Source organism: Chiloscyllium plagiosum, unplaced genomic scaffold (genome assembly GCF_037043375.1).
Source record: "Chiloscyllium plagiosum isolate Xiang-an unplaced genomic scaffold, Cpla_swu_hap1 HiC_scaffold_7, whole genome shotgun sequence".
Classification (NCBI taxonomy): domain Eukaryota; kingdom Metazoa; phylum Chordata; class Chondrichthyes; order Orectolobiformes; family Hemiscylliidae; genus Chiloscyllium; species Chiloscyllium plagiosum.
Window position 1 is genome coordinate 95,121,273 of NW_028270145.1, and position 13,934 is coordinate 95,135,206.

A 13,934-nucleotide genomic window follows, 5' to 3' on the forward strand; every position below is an offset into this window, starting at 1 on the left:
TTCACAACATCATTCCTATAGCAGACAGACCAGAATTGCATGTAATGTTCCAAAGGTGGCTTAATCAATGTCCTGTATAACTGCAACATGACCTCCCAACTCCTCTACTCGAGGCACTGACCAATAAAGGAAAGAATACCAAAGGCTTTCGTCACTATCATATTTACCTGTGGTTCCACTTTCAAGGAACTCTGTATCTGCACCCCCTACCCTAACCCAACGTTTCCCATGGCTAATCCACCTAACCACATATCACTGGACACTGCGGGTAATTTAGCATGGCCAATCCACCTAACCTGCCCATCTTTGGACTGTGGGAGGAAATCGGAGCACCTAGAGGAAACCACACATACGCAGGGAGAATATGCAAACTCCACACAGACAGCCATCTGAAGCTGGAATAGAACCTGAGTCCCTGGTGCAGTTAACCAGTATGAAACTATCAGAAAATTTAAAAAGGGCTATAGAAACTGTGAGACAATAGGATAGGGACTTTATACTGTAGAAAATATCACGACGTTCTCTTGATAAGTCAATTACCTTGTAAAATATTTCTCCAAGCAACAGTATGTCTTTAATGCAAGTGACTGAAGTGGTTGGTGTAACTTAGCAAAATATCTAGTTGCGCAGCTGGACTAGCCCCAAAGCCACATTCATAATCTTTCTCACACGTGAAGCATTATGATCATGATGTAATTGCACCTGAACAGCTTGTAGACAATTCAGACCTGCATGAAAAGACCTTTTCACTTCAAGATACAACAATGACACTGGGGCAACTTTAGCTTAAACCACCGGTTTTCCAGTGTAGAAAGTGTGTGCATGTATGTGCGTGCGTGTGTGGCGGTGTGGTTGAATGGGCAGGTGGAGTGGGCATCAATTTGAACAGAAAGGAAGAAGGAGCAGGTTAGAGGGTAAGGGATTAAAAGACACAGATAGGAGTCAGGGAAACAAAATGGAGAACAAAGTTCTTGGTATAAAGTTGTTGAATTCAATGTTGAATCCAAAAAATGTAAAGTGCCAAAAAAAAAATTGGGGTGCTGTTCCCTCAGCTTGTATTGTGTTTAGGATCAAGTACAATGCTGATATCAGGTCAATTTTCTATTCCAGTGAAGTCAGGGAACAGTAATATTATGGGGATGGGGTAGGGTAAAGGTAATAGAAGGTAGGGTTAGGCTGTGAATCCAGCATTCCATTTAATTTGATGCCAAGTGAGTTAGATTAAAAATTGACCTTGATACATCAGTTTCCTTAAACCTATGTATCCAGGCAATACTGCTTGAGTATATTGACATTGCCTGATATTTAAAGAACACAAGTGTTCCTAAATTATAACAATATCACTGTCAACATCACAATGACTATGAATTGTCAGCTGATGTGGGGGTCTCATCTGCTGGTTAGTGAACAGATTGGCTGATAGTGAGGCATCCCTTCAAGGGGTGCTATTTGCAAGACAGCCGTGTGGCCCCATTTAATCCCTCAGCCACCATTAATTGACATCTTGCGATAGCAGCCATGAATCCTCCTCAGCAACTTCTACTCTGAAACGTATTGGGTAGCGTGATGGGTGGGGTGTGGGAGGGTTTTCTGCTTTCGCGAGATTGGGGTGAGGCCTCTCCTTCAATCAAACTAGCACAGCCACCATATTTCCCCTCATGACAAGCTGCATTAAATCTAACCCTATCTGTTTGAAAATAGAGAAATCTTTGCAACATTTATACACCTTTGTAGAACATACTTTTCATATGAAACAGTGAAAAATACATGAGAGAAATGTATTTTTTCCACAGCCTTGATGCACACTCAGTGACTATATTTCAAAAGTACTTATATTGATAATAAAACACATTGGAGCATGCTGAGGTTGTGGAAGATGCTGTGTCTTTTATAATTTCAGATCAAAACACACCAAAAGACACTTACGTTGGTTGTGTTCTTGTACGCACTCTTGGCAGCCCTGATCGAAAATGCATCACCGTGAATGTTGCAATCAGATTTGTTGCGTTCATAATTCTCCTTGTATTTCAACTGTCAACAAAAGAGCAACATTTGAAATCCTGCCAATCACGTAAGAGTCATTCCATCAGCTAAAGTTTCATGTTTAGTGCATTTTGAGAGTTACTTATCTGGATGTCATGAGTGGGTTACAATGCAAGTTTTATTTTTGTGTAATTAATTAGCAACTGATGGTGAAGGTTACTATCTTGACATTCCTAGAGAGGCGAAACATAAAGCAGAATTTCCCCTTCCCCGGAGGTGGCAAGAAGGGGAAGGAATTGAATGAATTGGTCCTTGCACCTCCTTCTCACCATCTTCTGCAATTTAGTTGCGAGTTTCTAACAAGGTCCATTGGAGACTCTCTAGATCGATCATCAAATAGGCCCTGAAGTGGTCATAAGTTGATTAAATCTCTGCCTCGCCAGTTAATTTCCTTCCCAGCATGCAAGGAAAACAACTGGTTACCCAACTAGGAACTAAGGTGACCTGCCTGCCAGGTTAGGGGGATGTCCAGTTGCCCTAACCTGGGACATTTGGAGTTGCTGATGTTGAGCAAGGGGCTGATATCTGAAAACTACCTACCTGCTCCTGCCTTTCACAACTCTGACCTATTTCTCCCCACAGTCCTCCCCAAAACGCCCAGTATTGGTAGGAGACTGCAAAGTTGAAATTGCTTTAAAGCAAAAGGCAACCTTATTTCTATTATTGGGTGTGGTGAATACTCACATCACTAATTTTGTCTTTCACACTTCGCATGTGTAGCAGCATTGGCGTGTCATGGATAGTAGTGTAGCCCTTAGCTTTGTCCCGGTTATGCTCCAGTTTATATTTAATCTGCAAAAACACAAAAAAGGAAGGTTCTCATATAAAAATGTGATTATTATGCAAGTTGTTTTCTCTGAATTATGTGAAGATCCATCTTTACATTGCTCCATTCTATAGATGTGCAATTAAATATCATGAATATTTCCCTAATGCCAAAACTAATGTAGATAATTGTCATGACAAATGTCTAATGATTATTTTGTACTGGCATTAATTGTAGCTAACTGAGTTCAAAAATTTGAAGTTAGAAACCATGCAGCAGATCAAGAAAAGAAAATGTGGAACCATTTGTAACTTTAGCAAAATATGGATTCAATCAATAGTACTAAAATGCTATCATGTCATGCTAGCTGTTGTTTTAAAGGCAAGTATGACAAAGAGACCTAGGGGTACAGGTGCATAGTTCCTTGAAAGTGGAGTCGCAGGTAGAGGAATTTCTCACTCTGAGTGCTGGATGCCATCCAGCAAGCCAGATAAAAAGGGAATAGAACAAAAGAATTTCAGCTAAACTGCAAAGCCAAGTATCTTGAAATTAACTACTCAACAATCATCATTACACTATTTGATGTCTTCACACATCAACCAGAGACTGATTCACATGTCATTTAACTTTTTTTTTTTTTTGGACTCTTTTCTCACTTGTCTAATCTGTATCTATATGAGTTATAATTTCTTCTCTGTATTAATATGCTCATTCTTTGTTTACTCAAGAACGCCAGATTAATTAGCTCCTTTTAAATCACAAATTCATTTTTTTCTGCGAAGGCACTGACAAGGGATGGATCTTTTTTAATTAACCTCGTTGTGGCCAACCGGTTGGGGGGTGGGGGCAGAACGGGTGGGGGGGGGGGGGGGGGGGGGGGGGGGGGGGGGGGGGGTGGCGGAGGGGGGTGAATAAAGAGGGGGACAGCTTGGAGTATCCTGTCTGGGAGAAAGTGAGGACTGCAGATGCTGGCATTGAAAAAGCACAGCAGGTCAGGCAGCATCTGAAGAGCAGAAGAGTTGACATTTCAGGCATAAACCCTTCATCCTGTTTGGAACTATAATAAATTGGTGAATTTTACCAGTGGATTCATTGTAACTCTGCTCTTTTTATCCAGGTAATAGGAAAGGAACACAAAGTTCTGAATATACCCATATGTAGCTGATTGTAATAGCTGCATTTATCTCTCTACAGTGTGGAAAGCTTTAGATTCTCTACAGTGTGAAAACAGGCCCTTCGGCCCACCAACCCTCCAAAGAGTAACCCACCCAGATCCATTTCCCTCTGACTAATGCACCTTACACTATGGGCAATTTAGCATGGTCAATTCACCTAATCTGCACATCTTTGGACTGTGGGAGGAAACCGGAGCACCCGGAGGAAACCCACGCAGACATGGGGAGAATGTGCAAACTCCACACAGACCGTTGCCCGAGGCTAGAATCAAACCTGGGACTTGGTGCTGTGATGCAGCAGTGCTAACCACTAAGCCAACGTGCCACCCTTAACTGAAGATCAGTAATCTGAACAACTCCATATGTGCATAACAGGTATAGCTAATTTCTGTGCTCAGTCATGGTAACTACTATTTAAACAGATTTAATTTAAACACATATGCATTGCATTAAAAACTTAACTTACATCACTGATGAGCTTCGTCACTTTTTTAGTTCGGAGATTGTCAGGGGTCTCAAAAATTGAAGTGTATTTGTCTTTCACCTTTTCGTAGTCCTTCCGATAAATCCACTGTATACAGCGAGCAAATAATTAATGTAGAGCAATCAATGTCAACCCAATGGGCCAGATCTTGCTGAAAAGCTGTATTCCGGCATTATTAGCATCATGTTCTAACCATCTGAACTAACCAGCCACCACTAGGTCTTGCTGAACACTTATTAATCAGTAAATTAGCAGCAATTTGTGGTGAGGAAGAAATATCCTGAAAATTGTAAACCACCATACAATTTGCTGGTAATTTGTACCTCTCTGTCATTAGCTTTAGTGACAATTGTATGTTGTTCTTAACCTGCCCTAGACTTTTATGAAGTTGTTCTAATTGCACATTAATTTCCCATTTAAACTTATCACAAAGAATAGGTTTGTAACTAGCAGCACAGTACTCTTTGACTGATTTCATAACTGTTAATGATTGTCATCAACCTTTCTTTTCCTGTCAGAGAGTATAATGCATCTCAATTCTTTAGGTTGTGAAATGCTTCAAAATGTATTTTTAGTCTTATTTCTCCTTTCTGCTCTTTTCCTCTCTCTCTCTCTCTTTCTTGTTCTCACAACACTATTTGACTTATTTCTGATCCAGAAAATGATTAGACATTGAATTAATCCACTCTAGATCACCCTCCTGTGCTATATCTCTGTCTCTTTTGCAAAGCTTACATCCTATTGGTCAAACAGATGAACTTGTTCATCAGAAGCTGAGATGCCCTATTGTCCTTGCAGTACCAGCTTGTATTTCCAACTGTTTTGTGGGCAAAGTATTTTTAAAGCCCAAAACTAAAATTTTGCATCTAAGAAGGTGAAGCAAAATGCCCCATTTTATCAAAATCTGGCCCAATATGAATAGAATATCAATCAAAAAACATGCAGAAAGTGTTATTAAAGAAGACAGTGCCACACATGCACACAGCAAGATTACTTGTGCTTGAATTAGTAGGGAACATTTTAGAAATTAATCTCAACTTGTTTGCAACCGAAATTCACCAAAATATTGATTAATCTATTTCCAAATGAACTTTTAAAATGATTAATGCTTGGTGTTCAATGCTTTAGTTTGAGACAATCCAAAAAATATAAAGGAGATACAATAGTGCACAATACCGAGCGCTTTTACCTGGCTCCCTAAGATTGAGTTGTATATGGCAGTCAGCATATCAGGCCGTAGAAGTTCATTGCATCCTCGCCTTAATTTGAATTTGGCTTCAGACTTATATGATTGCTGTCAATAAAAATGCACATGCATGCAAAGGATGATGGAACGTAAGCTAAGCCAGAAAAGGACACCAGTGTTCATCATCCTCAAACTCAGTCACTCTATCAGTGAAAAGTTTCTTACAAGCTGCAACAGGCCTACCCAATAAAACATTTATTTGGGTAGATGACATCCACATAAAGCATACCAGCAGATCACTGCTGGTTATGTTGTAGATGGCCAGCATTCTAGTGCAAGCTCCACAGAATTACCTGGCTACTTAGTCGCCCCGACCTTTTGGCTAGAAGGTTTCTAGGATCATCCAAAACCAAGGTATACTTGCTCTTCTGCTTCTCATAGAAAGCTTTGTATGACTTCTGCTCAGAATATGAGATGTAGTTAAAATAATGCATTCTATTCAATGATTCAATGTTTTTGTAAAGGAAGTGTGAGGTGAGGGAATTAACTGATTTAACTGTTGCATGGGGATGAAATATTTCAATATCTGGCTCTAGGACAAGTCAGTGCAGTCAGATTTTCTCAACGGATTCAATCTTCTAAGCCTTGTCTGAAAATCCGACTCTGACCACCTGAAGTCAGAGTCAAAATGTTGTTCCCATTTCCAACAACCAGTCAATTGCAAGTAAAGAGAGTGACTGACAAATATACTGCTTAACAAGAGCTACATCCATGTTCTGAAATTCTTGGCAAAAGGCCCTCCAAAAGTGAGCATTTGTTAGTACTTTGCTTGCATTCATTGGAGTTACTGCAAAGACGTATCTCAAAATAGAATGTAAGTAAATATATAATGCTGACAATATTCAGGATAGAGAATCAAAATAATATTACTTTAACTGACAAATTGTAATGATGGAAATCCTAATCATAAAAATAATCAACATGTTTTCTCTTTGCCTGAGACTTGAGTGTTTTTGAATTTTAATTGTGTTGCATTTAGCCTTAAGCAGCTTGGAAGTGAGGATTGTAACAATTAATGAACCGCCTAGTATCTCAGATAAAGCAAATGATGAATATTAAAATTCTTTTTGCATCTGTCAAAAAATGTTTAGGTAATGTTTGGTCAGATAAGTTGTAAAATATGTATTTTCATTATCTTCATGGATATCTACAGCCTAATGATACACTTTATCTTTGTTCTTAAATATTCGCTCAAGCACATTATAGATCAAAGAGGTTTTAGTTCCATCACTTATTTCAGTTTTTGAAATGAACAGTTTCAACATTCAGAAAGAAGTGATTTAATTAAAAGTTGAACAACTGTGTTAGGGAAGCAGATTTATTTATACTTGTGGTCATGGGAAAATCATATATATATATATATATATATATATATTAAAAACTTACCTTTGTTTTTACCTTATAATAATTTCTAGGCTCCTCTAGGTAGCAGTTAAGAAAATCGCAAAGAAAAATGAGTGGTAAGGGAATAAGGTAATACATGCCTCTGTAAAAGCTAAAAGTCATCTCTTACCCTTTGGATTTTGAGTCATTTTATCCTTAAAGACTAAAAAAGACTTTTTTAACACAATACAGTTCAATGAAGGGTTCAAGCTCTACATTATCAAAGAAAATCCCAAGCTACCACAAAGTACCAGATCGAATAAGAAAAACTAATGGTACATTAAAGGAATGTTAGTACCCATTCTCAGAATTTACTCAGTCTAATATTTATATTTTCTATTTTTTTCCTTGAAAGCAAATTCAAAAAGAGATGATGTTATTAACAGATTTAATATTTTTATATATTTTGAGACAAAAATATAGATCAAGAATGTCCAGGTTTTACATTGGAAGGTTTGCACCAGAGAGCCTTGAGAACGGTGTATAAAGTTAAAACCCATGTCCCTATATTCAGTTACTGATACAAGCACATCTTCGTGCTCTGACTAAGGATTCGTCCACTATTTAGGCAACAGTGCTAAAAGCAGCACTTACAAACTCTTCAGTGTCACTAAATACAAAATGGGAGCCATTAACAAGTACGAGATGCAATGTGAACAGGACTGAATTGCCTGGGCTTTCAAGGTTGGGTCGCAAGGGCTTGAAGGCTCCAGCACGTGTCGGATATTTGTAATATTGCCTTATTAACTCTATCCCAATTGCACAAACCTCATCTAAAATTGCTGTTGCCGCCCTAGCATGCCGGATGTGTGGAGTATCGGCCGTGTACTTGAAGTTGTTTCTTAGTTTTGCAACTGATTCTCGGTACTTGTACTGCAAAAGAAAATTTTACAGATAAGTAAGATGGACAGCAAACCTTCTCTAAAAGCTGAACAACAGAATGAAACATCCACTTTACTTTCACTTAAGTAGTTTATGTTTGGAATTATTGAACATAGTGTGCTCCTTCTAAGGCTTTATTAAATTTATAGTGTCAGAACATGCAGTTTAGGCCACTGTTAACAACATTTAATCATATTATGCTTTCCTTTATTGGTCAGAATATTGAGTACAGGAGTTGAGGGGTCATGTTGCGGCTGTACAGGACATTGGTTAGGCCACGGTTGGAATATTGCGTGCAATTCTGGTCTCCTTCCTATCGGAAAGATGTTGTGAAACTTGAAAGGGTTCATAAAAGATTTACAAGGATGTTGCCAGGGTTGGAGGATTTGAGCTATAGGGAGAGGTTGGATAGGCTAGGGCTATTTTCTCTGGAGCGTCGGAGGCTGAGGGAGGACCTTATAGAGGTTTGTAAAATCATGTGGGGCATGGATAAGATAAATAGACAAAGTCTTTTCCCTGGGGTGGGGGAGTCTAGAACTAGAGGGCATAGGTTTAGGGTGAGAGGGGAAAGATATAAAAGAGACCTAAGGGGTAACCTTTTCACACAGAAGGTAGTTCATGTATGGAATGAGCTGCCAGAGGAAGTAGTGGAGGCTAGCACAATTGCAACGTTTAAAAGGCATCTGGATGGGTATGTGAATAGAAAGGGTTTGGAGGGATATGGGACTAGATTAGGTTCGGATATCTGATTGGCATGGATGAGTTAGACCGAAGGGTCAGGTTCTGTGCTGTACATCTCTGACTCCATTGTGAATGGTGTTGAACATTCTTCATTCATCAGCAAATGTCCCCATTTCTGACTTTATATGGGAGGGATTATTGATGAAGCTGTCAAAGAAGTTTGTGCTGAGCTCGTGCAGAGATATCCTGGAGCTTAGTTAACTGACCTCCAACAACCTGATCATCATCAACCTGAGTCATAGAGATGTATAGCATGGAAACAAACATGTTGGTCCAACTCGTCCATGCCGACTAAATATCCCAACCCTGCCAGCACCCGGCCCATATCTCTCCAAACCCTTCCTATTCTGTAGAATGGAGAATAGATCAAGAAATAATTAGCACTTGTAATAAAGGATACTGAATTAACTATGGGAGATTTAGCAATTGTATGGATTGGATGAATCATAAAAGTAGCCTGATAGATGAGTTTAGAGAGTGTTTGGGACAGTTACATGGAATAATACATTCTGAAACCAAACATAGAGTAGACTATTTTAAACCTGGTAATGTATAATGAGGCAGGGTTAATTATTTTCCTCATACTAAAGGTTCCCTCTGGGTAACATGATAGAATTTTATATTCAGACTGAGGGTGAGAAATGTGAGCCTTAACCTATTATCTTAAACACAATTAAAGACAATTACAGGGGTATGAAGATTAAGGTGGCTAGTGTGGATCAGGTTAATAGATTAAATGGTAGAGAAGCAGTAGCGGACACTTAAGGAGTGATCTCATAACTCTCAGAGATAGTTCATTGAAAAATAAAGATCCTTTGGGAAGAATAAACTATCTGCGGTGTAATGAATTCTTCTTTACATAAGTAAATTGTGATCTCAGAAACAGGCAACCAAAGAAATGTGACATTTCTACGCACCAGTAGGAGTGGGGCTTATTGCAAGGTTTTCAACTGGTAACTCAAATAGTTTTAGTCACTGAAGAAAAGTTCTGCGTCACGTTTAGTTGAAGAAAGAAATGAGGGTCGGGAAATGAGTATGTGACAGTAGAAAAAGGGATGTAGACTGTCTAGACGTGCTGCAGTTAGTATTGCTGGAGAGGCAACTGAATTACACAGATTCTGTGAAAGGCATTCAGTCAGAAGTCAAGAGTAGTTGGATGCTTCCATGTTATTAGACATTTGAGATGTTCTGGAAACCAATAGGCAGATAAGTGTAAGAGTCAAAACTCAGAAGAAGAACTGCAGAGTTGAGAAAGTAGGAAGCTCACTGGCTGTGCGTTGAGGGAAGCTGTCAGGTGATCGGAAGAGGCTTGCAAGTTATAAAACCTCATGTAGCTGGGATAGTAGTATTTGCTTCGACCATAAGACTTAGAAATGATAGGAACAGAATTTGGTCATTCAGATCTGCTCTGCCTTTCAACAAGATCATGGTTGATCTGATAATCTGCAACTCCACTTTCCTGCCATTTTCCCATGAGCCTCAATTCCTTTAATGATTAAAAATGTGTATATGAATATGCTTAACAGGCTTGAGTATAGTAAACACCCCAGCCTCAACACCCCTTTGCAATAAAGAATTCTTCAGATTCATCACACTCTGAGAGAAAAAAGTTCCTCCTTATATCTAACTTAAAAGACCAGTCAGTCTTCGTCAGTGATGGACAAATTATTGGAGAGGATTCTGCGAAAGAGGACTTAAAGATAATTTGGAAAAGCATAGCTTGAATAGAGGTCGTCCATGGCTTTACGAGAGACAGAGTCAAAGAGTGTGGTGCTGGAAAAGCACAGCCAGTCAGGCAGCATCCGAAGAGCAGGAGAGTCGACATTTCAAGTACACGCTCTTCATCAGGAAATGTCGATTCTCCTGCCCCTCGGATGTTGCCTGACCTATTGTACTTTTCCAGCACCACGCTCTTCGACTCGGATCTCCAGCATCTGCAGTCCTCACTTTGTCCTTTGAGGGGGGCAGGTCTTACGAGGGCCTCACAAACCTTTTTGAATTCTTTGAGGATGTGACAAAACACATTGATGAAGGTAGAGCAGTGAATGTGGTGTACATGCATTTTAGCAAGGCGTTTTATAAGGATCCCAAGGTAGGCTCATTCAGAAGTAAGGAGGCATGGGACACAGGGAAATTTGACTGTCTGGATACAGAATTGGCTGGCCCATAGAAGACAGAGGGTGATGGGAGTTGGAAAGTATTCAGCCTGAAGCTCGGTGATCAGTGGTGCTCTGCAGGGATCTGTTCTGGGACGTCTACTCTTTGTGATTTTTATAAGTGACCGGGATGAGGAAGTGGAAAGGTGAGTTAGTAGGTTTGCCGATGATATGAAGGTTAGTGGAGTTTTGGATAGTGTGGAGGGCTGTTGTAGGTTGCAACGGGAAATTAACAGGATGCAAAAATGGGCTGAGAAGTGGCAGATAGACCTCAATCTGGAAAAGTGTGAAGTGATTCATTTAGGAAGGTCAAATTTGAATGCAGAATACAGGGTTAAAGGCAGGATTCTTGGCAGTGTGGAGGAACAGAGGGATCTTAGGGACCATGTCCATAGATCCCTCAAAGGTGCACCCAAGTTGATCAGGTTATTAAGAAGGCATATGTTGTGTTGGTTTTTCTTAGCGGGGGGGATTGAGTTTAAGGGCCATGAGGTTATGCTGCAGCTCTATAGAGCCCAGGTTAGACCACACTTGGAATATTGTGTTCAGTTCTGGTCGCCTCATTATCAGAAGGATTCCTCTCTTCAAGAAAGGAAATAGGGAAATCCCCAGCAATTACAGACCAGTCAGTCTCACGTCTGTCGTTTGCAAGGTGTTAGAAAGGATTCTGAGGGATAGGATTTATGATCATCTGGAAGAGCATGGCTCGGTTAAATGCAGTCAGCATGGCTTTGTGAGGGGCAGGTCATGCCTCACAAATCTTATTGAGTTCTTTGAGAATGTTACTAGACAAGTTGATGAGGGTCGAGCGGTGGATGTGGCATATATGGACTTCAGCAAGGCATTTGATAAGGTTTCCCCATGATAGGCTCATTCAGAAGGTCAGGAGGAATGGGATACAAGGAAATTTAGCTGTCTGGATACAGAATTGGCTGGTCGACAGAAGACAGCGAGTGGTAGTGGAAGGAAAGTATTCTGCCTGGAAGTCAGTGGTGAGTGGTGCTCCACAGGGCTCTGTTCTTTGGCCTCTACTCTTTGTAATTTTTATTAATGACTTGGATGAAGAGATTGAGGGATGGGTTAGCAAGTTTGCAGATGACACAAAGATTGGAGGTGTCATTGACAGTATAGAGGACTGTTGTAGGCTGCAGCGTGACATTGACAGGATGCAGAGATGGGCTGAGAGGTGGCAGATGGAGTTCAACCTGGATAAATGCGAAATGATGCAGTTTGGAAGGTTGAACTTGAAGGTTGAGTACAGGATTAAAGACAGGATTCTTGGCAGTGTGGAGGAACAGCGGGATCTTGGTGTGCAGGTACATAGATCCCCTAAAATTGCCACCCAGGTGGACAGAGTTGTAAGAAAGTATATGGTGTTTTGGCTTCCATTAACAGGGGGATTGACTTTAAGAGCCGTGAGATCTTGTTGCAGCTCTATAAAACTTTGGTTAGACCGCACTTGGAATACTGTGTCCAGTTCTAGTCGCCCTATTATAAGAAAGATGTGGATGCTTTGGAGAGGGTTCAGAGGAGGTTTACCAGGATACTGCCTGGAATGGAGGGCTTATCTTACGAAGAGAGGTTGACTGAGCTCGGACTTCTATCATTGGAAAAAAGAAGGAAGAGAGGGGACCTAATTGAGGTGTACAAGATAATGAGAGGCATAGATAGAGTTGATAGCCAGAGACTTTTTCCCAGGGCAGAAATTGTTAACACGAGGGGTCATAGTTTTAAGCTGTTTGGCGGAAAGTATAGAGGGGATGTCAGAGGCGGATTCTTTACGCAGAGAATTGTGAGAGCATGGAATGCGTTGCCAGCAGCAGTTGTGGAAGCAAGGTCATTGGGGATATTTAAGAGACTGCTGGACATGGATATGGTCACAGAAATTTGAGGGTTTGTACATTAGGTTTACCTTACATGAGGATCAATGGTCAGCACAACATCGTGGGCTGAAGGGCCTGTTCTGTGCTGTACTGTTCTATGTTCTATGTTTTATGATATGGAAGCTTTAGAGAGGGTGCAAAGAGATTTACCAGGATGCCGCCTGGACTGGAGGGTGTGTCATAGGAAGAAAGCTGAGGGAGCTAGGGCTTTTCTAATTGGAACGAAGAAAGATAAGAGGCGACTTGATAGAGGTGTACAAGATGATAAGAAGCATAGATAGAGTGGATACCCAGAGACTTTTTTTCCAGGGAAGGAATGGCTATCACGCTGGGGCATAATTTTAAGGTGACTGGAGGAAGGTTTAGGGGAGATGTCAGAAGTAGGTTCTTTACACAGAGGTTTTTGGATGCATGGAATGCACTGCCAGCAGTGGTAGTAGAGTCAGATACATTAGGGACATTTAAGCGACTCTTGGATAGCCATATAGATGATAATAAAACATAGGGTAGATAGGTTAGTTTGATTTTAGGATTAGATAAAGGATTGGCACAACATCAAGGGCTGAAGGGCCTATTCTGTGCTGCATTCTTCTATGTTCTATAACTCCTTATTCTGAGATTCTGCCCTTCAAGCCTTAATCCTTTGATCCAAATGAGTAAATTCTGATGAAATTAAATAGCAAATAGAACACAGAGATAGGCCATTCAATCCAAGTCACTGAAGTTCCAGAGGATCTTGCTTGCACCACTCTTCATCTAACTCTTTCAGCATTCTATTCCTGTCTACATCTTATGTTCAAATTGTATTCCCTTAAATTAGATATGTGCGTGAGATGAGAAACTATTGGGTAAAGGCAGAATCAGGCTCATCTCTGTAATCCCACAGTTGAGTAGCTTGCTTTCTACACAAGGCCATATGACACTGGAACAGAAGTGAGGCAGGTATATGCGGAATGAGATAAATTAACATGAATACCTTCAGAGAGAAGAGTAAATGAAAGTGAAATTGAAATAAAGGATTTTACCAAAATAAAAAGGATCCCTAATGGTCAATAAGAGTGTGGAGGCACAAGCCTGAAGACTGACAAATATACTTCATACAGCAGCAAATGTTGAGATGTGTGGCCCTAAATAAAGATGAAGAGATGTCTGGTTCTGTTAGGTGTCCAACTCAC

At 40.3% G+C, this 13,934-nt stretch overlaps 1 protein-coding gene across 38 annotated transcripts in view; it reads right to left on the reverse strand.

Annotated features, from left to right (window-relative positions):
- neb (nebulin) overlaps positions 1-13,934 on the reverse strand; it is a 297,385-nt gene that overhangs the window by 77,964 nt on the left and 205,487 nt on the right. For 35 of the 38 annotated variants that reach the window (XM_087989277.1, XM_087989287.1, XM_087989289.1 and 32 more), the window contains 5 exons: positions 7,866-7,970; positions 6,008-6,112; positions 4,451-4,555; positions 2,728-2,835; positions 1,927-2,031 (listed from right to left, as the gene is read on the reverse strand). In XM_087989277.1, the coding sequence (XP_087845403.1) occupies positions 1,927-2,031; positions 2,728-2,835; positions 4,451-4,555; positions 6,008-6,112; positions 7,866-7,970 (528 nt within the window). Of the gene's footprint in view, positions 1-1,926; positions 2,032-2,727; positions 2,836-4,450; positions 4,556-5,657; positions 5,763-6,007; positions 6,113-7,865; positions 7,971-13,934 lie in introns of all 38 variants that reach the window. The other 3 variants (XM_087989288.1, XM_087989285.1, XM_087989276.1) reach the window with 1 other exon arrangement.